Below are 21,141 nucleotides of genomic sequence, written 5' to 3'. Positions count from 1 at the left end.
TCAGCCATTTTGAGTGTGTTGAAAGATTGCCTACAGATAAGCTACCTTGATTTACGTTTACATGTACTGTATACTGTATGTATGTGTAACAGACATCAGAGTTACACTCGGCCGACGTTCACCCACACCTGGGATCAAACCCGCCAACTCCAACATCCCAAGTGTAACCACTACCAACTACGCCAACGAAAAGCTGACGCTTCGCTGGAGCGTGTGGTCGGTATACATACCTGAGGAGTGAGTTTAACGCTCTACACCGGCTACATATGTACATATATTAGATAGTAATGTATTACGAGAGAGAGAGACCCAGGTACTCTCCTCAGCACATAAACAGAGACAAACATTCCCCCTCAGTTTCTTTCTCTCTACCTGGGGTAAACTAGTTCCAGAAAACAAAACATACCTGTTAGCTACCATGACACATCGTCTACACATAGCCTACAGTGTTATGACATATATTCACTGAGCTGTAAATAATTTCAAATTTAACCAAAGCAGATACAATGTTTCACTCCAAAGACTGTCAGTGTTGTTCTTGATGTGGGCTGGCAGGAATCCCAGGTATCTTAGAAAGAGGCAATGGTGCACAAAAAACATTGAGACTAACTATTGATCAGCAATCTTTAGCGAAAATAGAAACACTAGGGTGATTAGCACATACTGTAGGTGTTTCCCAACACATACACCACAAACCCTTCTTCATAGGAACGCTTATCCTTCTAAAGAAACACCTAATTTATCAGTTTGTCAGTCAGTACAAAAACTGTTCAATGTCACCAAACCACCCCTTTCACCTCCCTCCCTCCGTCCCTCAATTTCTCACTCACACACGTACACACACATATGGGGCGTATTCCGTGCCTGGAGCAGCTGCACAGTCTATACACCGCGTACCTGCTACAGGTGAAGCATGTGTACTTTGGTGAGTTGCCACATAAACACTACACTAGGGCTGAACGATTTAGGAAAATAATCGAATTGCAATTAATTTGACTAATATTGTGATTGCGATTTAATATGCGATTATTAAATGATTTATTTTTAATAAAAAATATATACTATTGAACTCCAGTCAGCAGCATAACACAAAGTTCAGAAAAATCAAGGAGAACATACCGCCTGTACCTCTTTGAAAATATTTTGGTAAATCAAAGTTAAACGTAGGCTAATAACATGTGCGTTCTACTTTCTTATTAATGAGTAGCGTCACAAATATGTTATCCTTCGAATGTGGGTCCCACAGCGCAACATGACAAATATGTGATTTCAAACATTCCAATTGAATATTTTCCGATAGACCAAAACTATGTGACAAATGCTTTTGTATGGCTTCAAAATGTACTAATGAGAAGGCTAACAAGAAACACTAGCATGGTAGTAGCATTGCTACGAGTATTATGCTAGGTAACTTAGCCCGGAAGCTAACTAAAGCTAGCTAGCTACCATTTTGGAAAAATAACTTACGCTGTGGGGACCGTTGGAAATATTTAGAACTCACGCATCTAAAGGTTACATCTTAAAGGTCCCATGACATTACATTTTCACTTTAGGAGGTTATTTAACATTAATATGAGTTCCCCTAGCCTGCCTTTGGTCCCCTAGTGGCTAGAAATTTCGATAGGTGTAAACCAAGCCCTGGGTATTCTTCTCCTCCTTTGAGAAAATGAAAGCTCAAACGCTTGGTTTTGAAAATGTTCCTATTATGACGTCATAATAGGGAAGGTTACCTCCTCTTTCTCTGCTTTGCCCGCACAGAGAATTTGGCCCACCAATAAGAAAATGAGCTACAACCGTGCAAGCGCGATATTGGTTTTTCCTCAAGAGACATCATGGCTTGCAAAAGACAGATGCATGGCAGTTAGCCCCGCCTCTTTCGTCCTCATAGCATTTAAAGCTACAGATACAGAAACGGCACGTCCTCACGAAAGCTCATTGTGGGACTGCTCGTAGTGGCTGTAATTCTGCACCAAGGCTGAATTTCTGGAAAGAGACTTCAGATACAGTACAGGGGACCACTAAAGCCTATATAAAAGCATCCAAAAACAGCATGTCATGGGATCTTTAAAAGAAAAAGAAACACTGTCTGAACATATCTAATTCTAACAGAAACAGTATGGCACTGACAGCCATAGTGATCCTACTGTATGTGTATAAAATGATGTGTGAAAATGGAGTTAGGCTTTGAAACATTTCGATTAGTGATCCTGTCGGGTGGTATTTGGCTTATCTGACACACTGGTGTTCGGCATTTTAGCCATGCAACTATCATACATGGCTTTGTGGTGTTTTTTTAAGTGCTGAATTAGGTTGTTGATGTTGCCCTGTGAGGTAGCAACATTAGCCAGGCAGGTTTTGCACAATACTTGACACTGCGCAGCATCTTCTTTTTTTAAAGCCAAAATATTCCCACACAACTGACTTACTGTGCCTCTTTGACACCAATGTATCTGTAGTGTCAGGTTCTGTCGAGCATGTCACGTGACCAAAATCGCAGCCTTTGTGGTTCAAAAATCTTGTTTTGTCACATCGCGATATTATCGCAAATGCTAATAATCGTTCAGCCCTACACTACACCTTACAGTTTGATAGATAACAAGGCGTGCATATAGGCCAGACCCCCACCTCTCGCTCCTCGGCTTGAGGCAATGGTCCCGGTGGATTTTGGTGGTATCCTGCTGTAGCCAGTTTAACATATGGTTGCACACATACAAGACGTTTGTTTATAGAGTTTATTTCTGTGATTTTAAAGCAGAGTTAACAATTTTGTAATGAACGTTATGTTCATGGCATGACAAACGTAATTATACCCTAATGTAATTAGTAATATCGTGGCATGTTAAGGCGTCATTATAGATTGTTGACATGTACTTCTGTAGCAAAGACGAAGATAAATAAATCATGTCTGATAACCACAATATTGTTATGGTTATACAACGTTGTGTCAGTTAACACCACAATGATGGCATTAACAATAACAGTAAGCTAGTTATAGTAAAGCAACACTCATCACAGGGCGTCAACTTTAAAAAAAACCTTGGAGTGAGATTTGGTGTCTAAGGGCGATGCTCGGTACGGCTCCGCGCTGCAAGAGAAGCTGTGTGTCCGTGAACCCTGTCTGTCTGTGGTCCATGTTAAAACTATCCGCCTTGAAATGGTCACTGCAGAGGCGGCTGTTGGAGTTTATCAGAAGCTTTCCATCAGCGTGGCTCTTCACAAAATCAATCCACCTATTTTTCCTTTCCTCATCAATAGGGAAATTAAATAGTGTTGCAGCGCAGCTGAAGTTCTTGCATCCAGGGAAGATGCAGTTGCGGGTGGAGGGAGACATCCTGAAGCTAGCTAGCTAGCTGATGTAGGCTACAATAACAGTACAGCAGGAGGAGCCATTCAGTGATCTGATGTAGATTGGTCAAAGAGATGTAGATCGGTCATTTTTTGGCTCAGCCCATTAAAACCTGATCTGAAAACGGAAGAGAAACTGTTTTCTACGGTCTAACTCCACATTTCAGTGCGACAAAGTTTTCGCGCTTTGCACATGCTTCCAGGAACTCATTTCACACGTATGTACTGAGAAGCAAATCATGGAATTTGCTTTACAGGATCTTTAAAGGGGTAATTGACTGCAAAACCAAGTTTACCTTGTCATAGTTGAATAACGACAGTTCGGTGGGTAAAATGGACATACAGACAGTGAACCTCAAGTCCCATTGACACTCCAGTTTTCCTGGAGCGTTTTTACGGTAAACTGTAAAACGGTCGATTTCCCAAAAAACACAGAACTGACGTCAGTTCCACCTTTTTTGGCTCTGGTCTGTACTTTTGTCACGCCCCAAAATTTTTATCTCAGACACTAGTTTATCTGCGCACTGCTCTGTGTACTTCCACGGGAATTACAAAGAAGGAAGTGTGGAAGTTTTTCTTAGGATATTGAAAATGGACCACGGTCGTAAATGCAGTGTTCCAGGCTGTACAGGGCAGGGCTCTACAGTGCGAGTATTTCACTCGCATTTGCGCCTAGAAATAGGTATGTGCGAACTTGAAAAATAATTTAAGAGCACAGTGCGCGAGTAACGGGCTTTTGTCAATACACGGAACAACAGCGCGATGAAGTGAAGCATACCATTGATTTCACATGGAAAGCAAGTCACGGAGTTGCGACTGCACGATGTGAACATAGCATAATGACGCGCGAGCGACGATTCGCAACCAATGGGCCAGAGCCATATAAAAAGAGTTACAACACTCTTTGATCTCGCCGACACGTGATCACTTGGTTCAAGTAGCTCACAAAAAAAACACTGCTGGCAACCTGTTTGAATGGTTTTCAACGGGACAGACAGTAGCAGCATCTCGATTTACTGACATTTTCGGTATATTAACACATAATATCAATTGGTTACTGGTGTGTTGTATTATGTATATGTCTGATACTTTATTAACATTTATGTATTACATTAACTTATAACACTAGGCAGCAATTGTGAAGCAGAGCTAGAAATGGCTATGCTAGCTACCATACTGTAGCTCACACCAGCTCAATTTAAGACAAGAAAGGAGTTTGGTAAATAGAACAGAATATACAAGGCAACCAAGTTTGTTTTTAGTGAGTGGACCTGAAATTCCTGCCGAGCGTCGACAGCTAGCTGGACGATTGGGGACCCTTCAATCTGCAATTCATTGTTGCTAGCTCTAATCAAATGTGCATTTAGAATCTAACAAGCTATATCTTACAATAAACTTTAAGTAAAGCTGGCTATAGAGGCTAAAATTTGGGTGACCAGACGTCCTCTTTTCGAGACCTAAAAGATGCGTCCGGCAGGGATTCCAAAATTGTCCGGGATTTTGCCTCGTCGGATATTTGTGTTTCTCTGGGTCTTTCACAAACTATTACGCCATTCATGTTCAGTGTGATGAACCAAGTTAGCTGGTAAATTGATCAAATTACTGCATTATTTTAAAACTATTTTAAAAACAGCTAACTTGATTCGTAACACTGAACATGAATGGGGTTGAACGTTGCAAAATACAATGTTTGGGACTATAGGTCGCAAATGACACGCTTTACTTCTGCCTTCTTCGATTACAATGGAAGTCTATGGAAGTGTCCCAACTCTTTATATGGCTCTGGGTCTACCTAACTTTGACTACCAAGCCTTTTAATCCGTGGCGTGCTTACATAGACTCTAATGTCCCAGTATTTTAAGAAAATATTAACTACAACTATATACATGTTTCTTAAACTATTTGTTCTAGTTCTATCAGAGTGAAAGTTGCTAGTTGTCTAGTTCAGGTTCAAGTTTGATATCAGCTTTGGCAGGGACATCTATAGTTAATGCAAGCTTTGTGTTTTCGGTTAAACTGCTTTGATTTTACATGCGTTGATTGGGATATTGCGTTTATTTTTTTTCGGGATTATCAACCTTAATTAATGCACTGACTAATAAAGTAAATTGTTAAAACTCAAACTTTAGATTTTACTGGGACACAGCAGGTGTCCCAGTAAAGGGTCTAACAACGCCCCTGTGTTAAGTTATGTTTAATAAACGAATACAATAAAAAAACACTGCTCCTGAATTTCTTTGTTTGCTCCTACATTTTTTCATTTAGGAGCACATGTACTCCTTGGTGAAAACATTAGCGTAGAGCCCTGCAGGGAATGCTGACACTTTTCATAGTCTTCCCAAGGAACCAAACACTCGACGGGCATGGCTGATGTTTGTCTACCGTAGAAGATCCCTGTGCAGTTCGACCCTCAATTACACATTTGCTCGAACCATTTCACCGAGGACAGTTTTGAAAACCTGGGACAATGTAAAGCAGGATTTGCTATGAAGCTATTGCTGAAAAGAGGTGCTGTTCTGACCTTATGTTCATCACAACTGCAAGCTGTAGTATGATGTTGTCGCTGACAGTTATTAGCAATGCTAACATATCCTGTATCTAGCATAGGTAGAATGTGTGATGATTTAGTTTATTGGCAATGGGGCTAACGCGTTATTTCATGTTCCTGACTGTGTTTCATTCTAATAAATAACCTGTGTTGTCATGTAAATCTACAATTCACGATGCATGTTTGTCCAGATCTTTGTCAGGTTATTTTTTATTTAGAAGATATCTAGCTAACTGAAGCCGAGTTGAATCACGATAGTTTGGTTGCTAAGCTGTAACTTTACCCACCTAAGTCGATCCCGTTTGCTTTGACAACAGAAGTGGAAACAACTAACGTTATAATTTCAAATGATATCTAGCCATCTGTTGAAAACAGTGTTGTGTAGACACAAGATTTATTTGCAAATTTTTATTTCAAGTCTCCATCTTCGATGTTTCCGTGAGTGCTGTTGGCTGTGTTGCATCTTTGCTCTGCAGCTTCACTCGTTGTAAACCAACTAATCAGCGTACAGCTCATCTAAATATTCATGAGCATACCATCTAAACACTCTGCTTTTGCACTGCACCACAACATGGTATCTTGTACATTTGTATTTTTTGTAATATTTGTATTTTTGTATTTTTATATTGTAATTTACGGCAACTTATATTTATCCCACTTAGTACTGCTAGTTTATGTACCCTTAGTATAGTTAGTCCACATATTTAAATTTTAGGTATATGTTTATTGTATGCACCTTCCTGCCAAAGCAAATTCCTTGTCTGTGCAAACTTTCATGGCGAATAAATCCCTTTCTGATTCTGATTCTGAAGGGAGAAAATAGCTGGTTTTATTCTAGGGCTATTTCACAGGGTGCATAGAACCGCACCCGGGCCTTTTTCAGCCCAACCAATGTTACATACCCTATTTGGAGACCTTAAGGAACAGTGTGAAATACCTTATAAAATCAGTAAATGACCACTTTAAACTTCCATTAAGTCATAAGGGTTAGGACCATTTTTACACCGGACGCCCAATTTCTTCATTTTGATGCAACTTTTCAACTATTAGGCTGCTATATAGCCGATCACCATTCCCTCTTGCAGGGGAAATGAGAAGACAACCGTTTCATTCTACACGTCACTCTTAGAATTTTGAATTGTAAATGAGCAGCAACAAATGTATGCTTTTAAATCTATGCAATCTTCATATAAAATATACAGAAATATCAGTTGTAAAATGTCAGTAAAACCATCTGCAACTGACGCAAGCACAGCCCACAATTTTCCCAGAAATTGTACCCTCTCTAGTTAGCGCATATTACATTTGATAAGGCTTGCATATAGGCAGGCATTATTAGTGCTGCGCATAGCTGACATGCCAGCGCAGCACAGAAAGCACAGCTACATCAGGGGATCATTGGTCCGAAATTTGTTTTGCGCTATTACAATTTTTGTAGTTTCCAATCGCTACGATGAACAGCCTAACGCCTGGGACACACTGCCTGCGATCTGCTGCGACGCGCCTGGAAGCGCCTCCTTTTTTCTTTTGGCGCCCATGTTATCAAATGGGACCGACCACACTGGCTGCCAAGCGCCGCGATCGCCTGCTGGTCGAATTTTTTCGCGAGACGCTTGCGAAATCGGCTGCAGGATGATGAAATACACCATATTAGTTGATATATTTGAATAAAAAAACATGTTATTAAGATTTTACTCCATTAATTGTAGACTACGGTGAACATTTGTAAAGTTGTAGACGAACGTCCTTTACATGTGTTTACCCTGATGAAAACGAATGAAAATAAACGGATTGATCCGTTGAGCTAGCATGCCCGTAGTTGTTTTGTTTGTTTGAGAGAAACGAGTTGTCACGCGATGCAGAGCCCGCATCACTGCGGACGCCGCACCGATCCGCCTGTCGATCTCACGCTCCATTCTTCCCTCACTCGTGAACAAGACCCCGAGATACTTGAACTCCTCCGCTTGGGTCAAGATCTCCTCCCCGACCCCGGAGATTGCACTCCACCCTTTTCCGGTCGATAACCATGGCCTCAGATTTGGAGGTGCTGATTCCCATCCCAGCTGCTTCGCATTCGGTTGCGAACCTCTCCAGTGAGTGCTGAAGCCACATCATCCGCAAAAAGCAGAGACCCGATCCTGAGGTCACCAAACCGGACCCCCTCAACGCCCTGGCTGCACCTAGAAATTCTGTCCATATAAGTTAGAAATCGACTTGGGGGTTCGCCCCTCCCTGAGTCACCACCTTACCGCGGTGGAGGGGTTTGCGTGTCCTAGTGATCCTGGAAGCTATGTTGTCGGGGGCTTTATGCCCCTGGTAGGGTCACCCAAGGCAAACAGGTTCCAGGCGAAGGACCAGACAAAGTGTGGCTCAAAAACCTACCATGAAGAAAACAAACAATGGTTCTCAGTTGCCTCAGTTGTAGTAGACTTTGTAGTCGTGTCGTCGGATCTGAGGCCGAATGTCTTGGACACTCGGGTGAGGAGAGGGGCGGAGCTGTCAACTGATCACCACCTGGTGGTGAGTTGGCTACGATGGTGGGGGAAGACGCCGGTCAGGCCTGGCAGGCCCAAACGTAATGTGAAGGTCTGCTGGGAACGGCTGGCAGAATCCCCTGTCAGAAGGAGCTTCAACTCCCACTTCCGGGAGAGCTTCGATCATGTCTCGGGGGGGGGGGGGGGGGGGGGGGGGGGGGGGGGGACGACGACATTGAGTCCGAATGGGCCATGTTCCGGGCCTCCATTGTTGAGGCGGCTGACCGGAGCTGCGGACGCAAGGAGGTCGGTGCATGTCGCGGTGGTAACCCTCGGACCCGGTGGTGGACGCCGGAGGTGAGGGAAGCCGTCAAGCTGAAAGGCCTATCGGACTTTATTGGCTGGTAGGACTCCAGAGGCAGCTGATGTGTACCGGCAGGCCAAGCGGAATGCGGCTTTGGCGGGCGCGGAGGCAAAAACCCGGGCGTGGGAGGAGTTCGACGAGGCCATGGAGAATGACTTCCGAATGGCTTCGAAAAGGTTCTGGACCACCATCCGGCAACTCAGGAGGGGGAAGCAGTGCACTGTCAACGCTGTATATGGTGGGGATGGTGCGCTGCTGACCTCGATGGGGGACGTCTTGGACCGGTGGAAGGAATACTTTGAAGACCTCCTTAATCCCACCAACACGCTTTCCGACGTGGAGGCAGAGTCTGGGGACATTGGGGGGGGCCCTTCTATCTCTGGGGCTGAGGTCGCCAAGGTGGTTGAAAAGCTCCACGGTGGCAGGGCCCCTGGGGTGGATGAGGTCTGCCCGGAGTTCCTTAAGGCTCTGGATGTTGTAGGGCTGTCTTGGTTGACACGACTCTGCAACATTGCGTGGACATCGTCCAATTCTGGACTGGCAGACCGGGGTGGTGGTTCCCCTCTTTAAAAAGGGGGACCGGAGGGTGTGCTCCAACTTTAGGGGGATCACACTCCTCAGCCTCCCTGGGAAAGTCTATTCAGGGGTTCTGGAGAGGAGGGTCCGTCGGATTGTCGAACCTCGGATTCAGGAGGAACAATGTGGTTTTCGTCCTGGACGTGGAACTGTGGACCAGCTCTACACCCTCGGCAGGGTCCTGGAGGGTGCATGGGAGTTCGCCCAACCAGTCTACACATGTTTTGTGGATTTGGAAAAGGCGTTCGACCAAGTCGATTTCTAAAATCAGCATCAAATGAATTCTCGAAGTTGAAAAGCACAGGGAGTTGTTGTATGACCCCCAGCAACAATTTTACAAGGACAACGTAGATAAGGATCAATGCTGGGATATAGCCAATGCCATGTTTAAAGGAAAGCTCAGAGTAGCTGAAAGGCTTGGTGACCGGCGCGGAGAAATGCGCGTCTGGTGTGAACAGCTTTTGCTCAGTCGTAGCCGATCGTGGCGCTGCACGGCGCGTCCAGGCGCTTCGCAGCCAGTGTGTCCCAGGCGTTAAACAAACAAGCCATGGCTGGACTCACATCCACCATGTTATTATTGTCTTTCAAGTTGCGGCCAACTGTGGGTAACCTAGCCTATTTATTGTAGCGACCCAAGGTAGGGGCCGTTTGTTCCATTGATGCTGTTGGCGCAAGGGTGCCTCAAATTCATGTTCTGATTGTGATTTATTAATATTGTGTTCATGTTCTGGTAAGTGTTGTAGTAATGTCAGCTAAGGTTTAACGTTTGATGACAGTGGTGGCTGTGTGTGTGTACTGTTACCATGACTGTGTGTGTTATGTGAGTTGATTACTTCCTATTGGGGTTTATTTGATGTAGGGTTGTTCACACTAATAGCCTGTAGTTGATCAGTGTATGAGACACAGGCCAAAATGGCCCTCCTCTTGGAGGTTCTTTTAATTAATACTGACTTATAGTCAGCCATACAGGTCAAGTTTAGTTTGTTAGCTACAACGTAACATTATGTTGTAAGATGAATGTGTGTTCTTTAGTTGGAAGTAGGAAGTAATTAAGAACAAATACTTCTTTACTGCACATAAGTAGATTTTTCTGGTATTGGTACGAATTATCTTTCTGACAACTTTTTACTTTCACTCCTTTTCCTGGCTATTAAGCACAACAAATGTAAGCTAGTCTACGAAGCTACCATGGAGCAAGGCAGAAGAAAACAAGAATGGCTAACGTTATGGATGAGACAGAAGGAGTTGGTAATGTCAACATGACTGAGAATAGAGACATTCCTGATCACCCATGGCCATATATGAGGAAGATGTTGGAAATTGTCTGCGTCAAAAATGAGTCCTGGCGAATGCGCTGCATGTCTATAGTGTCTTTTTGTATTAATGTATTATGTGAGGTTAGGGTTGCCAACAGTACTGTTAGCCGAACATTCCTTATATTGGGCCTAATTAATTTGTCCCCATACTGTATGTGACCTCCCATGTCCCGTTTATTGACTGCTACGTTGATCTTACCACTGACTGAGGCTACAACAGCAGCAGAAGTCAAGACACTTGAAAATGATCAGACACCAGTCATCATCCGATCACAGAACCCACTCACGTGCATCAGTATATGTTGAGTAAATGTGGCAATTTGCCAAATAGCTATCGTTATGACAAATGGCTTACAACAATACACTGTATATTCACACAAAACCATACCGTTCTGCTTCTGCAGGCCACGCTTTGTCCCTGATTTCATAGTGACAAATTTGGCAGCCCTATGTGAGGTCCAGTTACCAGCGTGACACTACACCACTACTTTTTACTTAAGTATATGTCAGAGCCCATACTTCTGTACTTTTACTTGAGTGAAAGTGTAGTCAGTACTTCAACTTTCGTATCGGAAGGCTACTTCTACTTAAGTGAAGGATGTGCACTTTTGCCATCTCTGCCAGACAAGGAAAGCGACTGAGGACTACCCAACTCACTTTCTTTTCATTTAACCTACTAGCGACTGGAAACTAATGGCACAAAAAAAATTCTAAACAGTGATCCCTTGATGTAGCCAAAAGAGCTCGCGTCTTGGCGGGCAGGTGTGCACAGGTGTTACTGTGCTGCACTGAAACATAGTATGCGAAGCACAAATAACAACTGCCTGTACATACGCCTAGATATCTATCAAAGAGTTAGATGTAGTGCTCATGTGGCGTAGGTGTGACCTACGTGACGTGTGTTACTTGTAAATGTATGTAAATTGCTTTAGTGTGCGTTCAGAGGTTTGATATCATCACACAGGCATATGCAGATGCTAGTGAGCCCTTTGTATATAAACCAGGGCACGGAATACGCCCCATACACACACACACACAGTCAGAAAGCAAATGCGGTCTTAGTCACCTACTGGGGGGCAGTAAGGAGATTCTGTCCAGTCCATCACTGACGTTGCTGCCTATGATTCCCTTCTGGGTATGTGTGATCAGCTCACCAGGGCTGATCACATAACCAGTGTGATCAGACAGTCCCCCCCGACAAAATAGCTACTCCTTAATACCAAAACAGCTTACTGAAAAAAAAAAAAACCTTTAGACAAGCTCTACAAGATTTTCAGATCATTGCACAGAATAGTTGGAGACAAAATGCTCCCAGACCCAATGACTCATATCAACAAATATAAAAACCAAAAAGTTGGATTGGAAAGCAGATTGAAACTCCATCAAGGCTCCAGGAGTTGGTCCTAGGTCTACACAGGTGTGTGTCATTGTTGATGTTGCATCATCACAGTTCTCTGGCACCTGTATTATCTGCTTCTGGCTGTGGGCACTTAAACCCACACACACTCCTCACACACACATACATGTTGGATCAACATCAGCAACACAAAGACAACATACATAGACAACTTTGTTCTCAACATAACCAATGCCATAACAACTAGCCACTATGTTCCTTCTGCCTGAGGCCCAACCTTAACACATTCGGAAGGATATCTAGCTTTAAGGGTGACAGCGCCGCTAGCCTCCCTCATTTTCACCCTATCCATTTTGTGGTAAATCTGTGTAAACCGTTGATGGTGTATGTCACATTATGTGGACGTTTTTATGTAAGAATGAAATTGGCCTAATTTCTTAGTGTGCATGGAGCTCCTGCAAGCGACACTATGAAAGGGGATAGAGGGTGACAGCTCAATCTCCCTCCCTCTCTTGTTCGCTCTCTCTCACACACACACACACACACACATTGTCTGTCTTGGTTACTCTCGCAATCCATGGTTCCTTGTCTCCTCCTCTCTATGTGCTCCACATCTCTCTCTCCCCTTCTCCATTATTTGTTTTTGTATGCATTCAGGTGCAAAGTATACCAAAAGATGCCTAGTCAAACAAACAGTTGCACACCTCATCCCCAGGTCTTCTCATCTGTGCTCTGTGTGTCTCATAGAACACGGAACAAACCTCCGTTTCCTGAAAACAAATTTCTCTGTCTCACACACACCCTTACAGCCCTCCCCAGTCATTCCGGACATCACAGATATTTCACCTCTAACCTTGTCAGTGTCCCAGGTGCAACAATTAAGTCTATCTGTCAAGTGATACTCACTCACCCAACATCTCAGACCCTCCCCCCCCCAACCCCACACACACATACACCCCTACACATACACACACCCCTACACATACACACTTTCAATCACTCTGCCACACTTAACCCCCCCACCCCCCAATATCTCAGATCCATGTCAACCTGGTAACATCAATAGTACCTCCCCCACACACACTCCTCTTCCTGGTAGGTGAGCGAGCTGCGGGGTGACTGACCTTAAAGGCGTGCTTGCGGCCGATGTTATCGGACGGCTGCAGCACCCCGATCTGGAAGCTGAGCAGTGGAAGACTTCCCAACACTACGTCCTCCTTCTCGTCTGAGAAGCAAACACAAAACAACAGAATATAAAATCAGGGCCTGGATGTCAACAGGAAAACACCTCCAGGAGAAGAAACAGTCGTTTTCAGATTCCAAAATAAAGAACAGCATTAAAATCAATCAAAACTGAATTCATATCCATTTGTCATGAGAGCAATTGTATTGAGAGTAAGTCCATCTCATTGGGAGACGTGGAGAGTCGAACCTACACCGTGTTGTAGAGCTAATGCAGGCGGCTTCTACAGTCCTCTCTCTCTTGTAACCGAGTGTATGTGTGGCGTGGTGGAGAAGAGCAGAGCTAGAGAGACACACTCCAATCCCAGAGAGGACTGACAACCCTCAGAATAGAAATCCATTTTGATCCAACAGTCCAGCGATAAGCGATGGTTAACGTCTCACACACTCTCGCATTTACACACGCACGCATGCCCTTTCTCACACATGCACGCGTGCTCTTTCTCAAACACCCGTGCGCAAACCCCACGGCAGGTGGAGAAGAAAAACAGGAGCGGTGATGATAGGGGGAATGAGAGAAGCTCTTGCTGATTCAATAATGGAGGATGTCATGAAAATTTTAGTGTCTGGAAGGGAATCCAGAGAGCTGCTCCTTCTGTCCTCAACTCTGTTCTCTTCTCTCTCTCTCTCTCTCTCTCTCTCGTTGTTCTTCGTTCTCTCGTTTCTCCTGCTCCAGCACTATCCCCCCTCTCTGTTTCTCTAGACACAGCTCCTCACTATGCGGACACAAGAGCCCTCCTCTTTTTTCTGTGTGTGTGCGCGTGTATGTGAAAGAAAGAGGGATAAGGAAAGGGGGAGGAGAGCAATGGGGGCGGTGTTTGTGCAATCACACAGTATGCTGTTCTCTGCTCCCTGTGTGCATATGTGTGTGTGTGTGAGATCAGTCCCATGTGACTAAGTGTTGCAGGAATACTGGCCCCCAGCCAATTCTACCTGCTAAACCACGATCTACCAATGAGAGGAGAGGATTTACCTCTACACACATACACACAGGAAAATGCATACACCCACGCCTCTCCCTCTCTCTCTGTTTCTCTCTCTCAATTCAATTTTAATTTCAGTTTTTTTGTTGGCATGAATGTGCTGCTTAAATAATGCTACCAAAGCAGTCCACAGTGAAGGGACAATATATAATTTGAACATGTATAAGAGAACCTTATCACCAGGGGCGGCTGGTATAAATGGGCGAACAGGGCTAAGCCCTCCCTATCTTTTACAATAAAGTTGAGAAAATGATTGTTAATAAACCTTACAACATTGTTACAAATGTTGGTGGCACCTAGAGCAGAAACAGCAAATAGTCACAAGAAAAACTAAAAAGATCTAAATGGGCTTATTTTTTCCAGCCCAAACGCTTCAGCTACCATTCATCTTCATAGTGTGTGTGACAGGTTTTGAGGCACGCCCCCTTGATTTGCTGCTAATTTGGGCTAAATTAATTCAGCCCACAGGCCACTGACCTTTGAGGTGGATTATTTACTTTCTCATCTGTTTTCTTTGGAAGAAAAATTCGAACTAAAGCGACTTGGGACACACGGTCCAATCATTCAAATGACACAAAAGGACAAACAACTAAATCGTACGTTTTGTGTAAATTGGGGTAACCCTTCCTTTTACAGTCCCTTAAGACTATCTATACTAAGGGTACATAAACTAACAGTACTAAGTGGGATTAGAATTGAATTAAATATACAATAAAATAAAATATAAGTTGCCGTAAATTACAATATAAAAATACAAAAATACAAATATTACAAAAAATACAAATGTACAAGATACAATTTTGTAATGCAGTGCAAAAAGCAGTGTGTTTCAAGCAGGAAGTCATTAGAGTCAGTGTGGTCCCTTGGCCTTGTTGAAGAGGCCAACAGCGGAAGGGAAGAAACTGTTTTTGTGGCGTGAGGTATTGGTCCTGATGGACCGCAGCCTTCTGCCGGAGGGGAGTGACTGAAACAGGGAGTGTCCAGGGTGGGAGGAGTCGGCCACAATCTTCCTCGCTCGCCTCAGGGTCCTCGAGGTGTGCAGGTCCTCGAGGGTAGGCAGATTGCAGCCAATCACCTTCTCAGCAGTGCGGATGATACGCTGCAGCCTGCTCTTGTCCTTGGCAGTGGCAGCAGCGTACCAGACGGTGATGGAGGAGGTGAGGATGGACTCAATGATGGCTGAGTAGAAGTGCACCATCATTGTCTTTGGCAGGTTGAACTTCTTCAGCTGCCGAAGGAAGTACATCCTCTGTTGTGCTTTCTTGATGAGGGAGCTGATGTTCAGTTCCCACTTGAGGTCCTGGGAGAGGATAGTGCCCAGGAAGCGGAAGGACTCCACAGTGTTGACTGGGGAGTCACACAGGGTGATGGGGGTGAGTGGGGCTGAGTTCTTCCTGAAGTCCACAACCATCTCCACTGTCTTAAGAGCATTGAGCTCTAAGTTGTTCTGGCTGCACCAGGTCACCAGGTTGGCCGCTTCCCACCTATAATCAGACTCGTCTCCACCAGAGATGAGCCCAATAAGGGTGGTGTCGTCCGCAAACTTCAGGAGTTTGACGGACGGATGACAAATTCCATGGACAAATTTCATGAATTTGACAACACATGCGCAGCATTCAGCAAACGCGCTGCAAATACACACAACACAACCAAATACATAAACGTGTTGCAAAAACGAAAGCACGCAAACCAAAAACCATAGAGTTAATATTACTAGGGGAAGCAACTTTTGTCTTTCATTTCTATGAAAAGTGCTCAGTGGCGCAGTGAGGCAAGCGAGAGTACGAAACTGGACCACGCCATCTTTCCACTTCCGACTCTTCCGGTCTAGCTTTAAACAGTGGCTTTTTTTCCCCCTAGCTCCGAGACCTCGTGCCATAGAGTTAATATAACTAGAGGAAGCAACTTTTGTCTTCCAAGATGGCGTCCCCATTCATTTCTATGAAAAGTGCAGTGGCAGAATGGGGTACAAGTCCGATAAGAATCAGAGACATGATGCAAACTTTACGGAAATGTATGCTGTCACTGTATAGTATTCCTTTCACTTGTTTTTTAGAAATAGGCTATAGGGCTAAATATAGGGCTATTCTAGATGGAACTCATCACATGTTGTTTTTTTTCTTCGTGATTTGAGTATGATTTCCAACGCATTGTATCGGATTAAATGAACTGTTAACATGAACACCTAGCTCCGTCGTTGTTCTCGCCAGGCAAAGAAAGCCTAATAGTTATTTTTGTAACAGAAATCTTCCATAATGCAGACTTACCATAGCTTACTGTCAACTTTATATTCAAACGAAATGCCACGAAAATCACACTGCCTTCAATTTAACATCAGTGTAGAAATGTGGCCTGTGTTTTATATGTTCAACCTACAAAACCAATTGGTTTTGGTAGGGTTAACCCTAACCCAAACGCCTATTAATGGATATAACGTGATCTAACAAGACTTGGTAATAATGTAATAAATTGAGAAGTGTGTCTAAAATATAATCTACTTTATTGAACGTGCCTTTGAAAGGGGCATATTAACAGAACAATATACAAGACGTTTCCATCAGATATAAGTGGGGGTGAAACATAGTCAGTGAGGACCTTCATTGTCCCACAAAAGCAGTCTGGCTTGATGACACGATCAAAAAAAGAATAATGAGTGTGTTTAACAAAAGCTTCTGAAGGCAAGACTAATATTATTTAAATATATATATCATTTCCTATTGTGGTTATCAGTTAAAGTACTATTAATCTTCGTCTTTGCTCCAGATAGACATGTCAACCATCTATGCTCACGCTTAACATAATATAATATTTGCCATCATGTCATGAACGTTTTTACGAAAAATCTAATCTATTTTAAAATAACGGGAATAAACTATATTAACAACATTTCATGTATGTGTGACAACCCTTTGCTAAACTTGCTACAACAGGGCAGGCAACTCAAGCCATTTCTTTCAGCTCCAGGTAAATCGGCTATCGGCCAATGTGAACTTTTGTGCTCGTGCCCTGTTAGTATCCGCGAGCACATTTGCAGGCAACTTTTATTGACGTAAGCAAATAAATGGGGTGCTAGTTTACCCATTTCGGATTGATTTCAAATTTAGCAAAAATCAGGAAAGATTCTTCTATTAAAAAGCTAGTAGTATGAGCCAGGTTCGAGAATCTAACAAAAATTATTGGGGGAGATAGTTTTGTAAATGTTGACTGGAGTTAATAGAATAAAAACGACCGGAAGAGTCGGAAGTCAAACACGAAATGCAATACCACCTACATCCACCGGGGCCGTTGCTTCAAGCCGAGGGGCTAGGGGTGGGGGCTTGCGTCGTGCACGCTTGCAACTAGCTGTACACATCATACTTTGCGACAAGCAGTTGCGAGCATAGATTTATATGGTTGCGAGCATAGATATATGTTTATATATATCTATGGTTGCGAGCGTGTGAGCTAAGGCATTGCAGTGGCAGAATGGGGTACAAATCCGATAAGAATCAGAGACATGATGCAAACTTTACGGAAATGTATGCTGTCACTGTATAGTATTCCTTTAACTTGGTTTTTAGAAATAGGCTATAGGGCTAAATATAGGGCTATTCTAGATGGAACTCATCACATATGTTGCTTTTTTTCTTGTGATTTGAGTATGATTTCCAACGCATTGTATCGGATTAAATAAACTGTTAACATGAACACCTAGCTCCGTCGTTGTTCTCGCTAGGCAAAGAAAGCTTAATAGTTATTTTGGTAACAGAAATCTTCCATAATGCAGACTTACCATAGCTTACTATCAACTGTATATTCAAACGAAATGCCACGAAATTCACACTGCCTTCAATTTACATATCAGCAGAGCTGCCAACTCTCACGGTTTCGCCGTGTGACACGCATTTCAACCATTTCTCACGCTCTCACGCCACACATTGTATATCTCACGCTGAAAAGGCAGCGCCAAACAAGTAGTTTTTGCAACGCGTTTATGTATTTGGTTGTGTTGTGTGTATTTGCAGCGCGTTTGTTGAATGCTGCGCATGTGTTGTCAAATTCATGAAATTGTTTTCTTAATTTGCTTGTGTTTGTCTATTAATGTGTTTTCTTAATTTGCAGCGCGTTTGCACATATTATATTCGCTTACAAAGGGTATGGTAAGAGCCTGGTAACACCATGGAAACAAACACGGCTTCCTTTTACAGTCCAGTTTCAGATTACTTACTGATTAAATAGTCCAAACATGCGCAAGAACATACCCAGTATCCAAGAAGATTTACCATGACAGTAGAGGAAAACTCTTCCCACGGAGGTAGGTATACCAGCCAAGTAAATGAGGCCATCTTAGATAAATGTATCTGAAAAGGTATTTTATTGTAAAGTACTATCTTATATTCTCATTAGACGTGGACTGTTACCGACATAAACCTTAGATAACTGCAGGGTAATAGTAGAGTTTGTTCGTAATTCTGCTGGAGCTTGGCCGTCTTTACCTACTTAGTAGCAGTGGTTTTTACCCAATAACACGTTATAATTTACCATACGTATCTCCCGTAGTTACCAATTTACTACCAGCGGTATTTAAACAGTAATAGCCTATTTATAAGTTTCCAGGTAAATACTAAGTTTTGTCTTCTGTCTTTACCTAATTAGGACCAGTGAAAATTACCCAGTAATAACCAGCACGTTAGTATTTAGTTAATGGGTAAATACTTCGAATTATCTAGGTATTAACCACCTTTGTACCAATCGGTAATACCCAATAATACAGAAAACATACCCAGCAATGACGCAAATCGTTTTAACAAATCGAGGCGACAAAGCGTTTGCTGACCTGTCGATGAGTAAACATTTGGTTTCTTATATACTACAACAATACGTGGGAAGATCCCAAATCAAACACGTCTAATCTGGACGCCATATTGTCAGAGCAATCAGCTGCACTGGTGACGTCACTACATCTCCAAGGCAACATATCAACAACATCAATTCGTCTTCTGTCTGCTTCAGATACTTCTTTAAAACGGGAAGCGATTGCGGGGTGTTTGCGGACCTGTGCAAAAACCATATTTGGTTGTTTTAGTTTTTTTTTTTTTTGCAATTTAGGCTACTTTGTTGCCGAGCAGATGCCAATTTACCTCTGCGAACTTTCAGGAGGTATATAAACGGATTTATTAACTTTTGAGAACGTCTTCTGGACCAATAGGAACAGCGTATTGGTCCAATTATTACACTAGTATATAAGAAACACGGTTGATTCACTGTCCCTCAAGTTGTGGCTCTGGAAAATGTTTCTCTCTCTTTCCGTCTTTGTCTCTCTCTTACTCCCTCTCTCTCTATCACTTGGTCTCTTTCACTCTCTCTTTACCCCTCTCTATGTGTCTCTCGCTCTCACACTTTTCCTATGAAGACATCATATTTTCTACAAACACACTGACATTTACATTTATTCATTTAGCAGACGCTTTTATCCAAAGCGACTTCCAAGAGAGAGCTTTACAAAGTGCATAGGTCACTGATCATAACTACAAGATAGCCACAAAAACATTGCGAGTAGCCAAAACATGAAGCACACATTGTGAACAACCAAAGTAAGTGCCAAAGGGAAGAACCATAAGAGCATGTAGTTAAACAAGTTACAACTAGAGAGGGTACAATTTCTGGGGAAATTGTAGGGTGTGCTTGCTTGCGTCGGTTGCACAGGGGTCCGTTTTTGAATGAAATTTTTACAACTGATTTCTGTATATTTTATATGAAAATGCATACTTATTATTTATAAAGATTAAATAGATTTAAAGGCATTTTTTTCTGCTGCTCATTTACAACTGAAAATACGAGTGAAGTGTAGAATGAAATAGATGTCTTCTCATTTCCCCTGCAAGAGGCAGCCTCATCGTTGAATCAAAACGAATAAATTTGGCAGACCGGTGTAAAAATGGACCTAATCTCTATGACTTAAACGTCATTTTAAGTTTTTCCCTTCTCGTGATATTTTCAGGCATGTAGCCTTCTCATTGCATTCATTCATTAATAAAGAACCCCCTTTGAAGATTATTCTACGAAGTTACCCGGCAGTAGAAGATGGAATCGCGATTCAGACAGTCCCATCTGCTAACTGAAAATATGCCCCCCAAAACGTAAATAAGCTTGACATTTATTTAGTGGAAAATCGCTCATTCATAAAAAGCTCACTGGTAGCGATCATTGTCAGTAACAACGCAAAATGCGATATAGCCCTGTGTGGAGAAGCTGCCCCGGTAAATTGTACTACTACGGTACAGTACTAGTAGACTACTGCTGTGTTCGTCTTGGTAGCGATTGCGTTGGTTGAATTGGATTTAACGTTCCGTTGAACGGTTTAGGCTGAAATTAATTATTTTCATGAACAGATTGGCAACGTTTAGGCTGTGGCAATGAAGTCCAGGTTAGTGGTTAGATAGACTTTTGATTAAGTAAGGGGAGTGCCGAACATGTTCTGTCGCCGTTTGACTTCCTACTGTACAGCTGTGTAGATGTTTTTGTAGTGTCTCGCGTAGGCTACAGCATTGCAGTGAGCAACACTGGTTTGAAACCACAGGTAATGATAATTTCACCCACAAATCGTTTACTTGTAATGTAATGTCATAATAAATCCTACAACGAAAATTTATTTGTGAGGAATGTTTATTTTAAAGATTGAAAACAGATGCATCATAGACCACTGTAGTATGTGTTGCCCGGGCAACAGAGGCTAATGTCATGATGCTAATGCTTCAGTGAAATAGTAGACTACCGTTTCCAAAAGTAGATGTGGGCCTACTTCCTTAATAATATCAGCTAATATTGTACATTACATTTCATAATTGTGTTTCACATCACAAAGTAAAATGAGTAAATAGTTATCACCCTGGCCTCTTTGCTTGTGGCGTTCCTGCAGCTGCCTTGCAGTAAAGCTATAGTTAGCCTAGCTATCCC

General features: G+C 42.8%; 1 protein-coding gene across 1 annotated transcript in view; it reads right to left on the bottom strand.

Moving 5' to 3' along the window:
• Positions 1 to 21,141, bottom strand: part of plekha6 (pleckstrin homology domain containing, family A member 6) — a 202,955-nt gene that overhangs the window by 51,782 nt on the left and 130,032 nt on the right. Inside the window, exon 6 of the mRNA XM_067241637.1 lies at positions 13,105 to 13,205. Within this exon, the coding sequence (XP_067097738.1) occupies positions 13,105 to 13,205 (101 nt within the window). The remainder of the gene's footprint in view (positions 1 to 13,104; positions 13,206 to 21,141) is intronic.

The sequence above is a fragment of the Osmerus mordax genome, chromosome 1 (assembly GCF_038355195.1).
Source record: "Osmerus mordax isolate fOsmMor3 chromosome 1, fOsmMor3.pri, whole genome shotgun sequence".
Classification (NCBI taxonomy): Eukaryota; Metazoa; Chordata; class Actinopteri; order Osmeriformes; family Osmeridae; genus Osmerus; species Osmerus mordax.
Note: the sequence above shows the minus strand (reverse complement) of the source record. Positions and strands in the feature narration are given on the sequence as shown.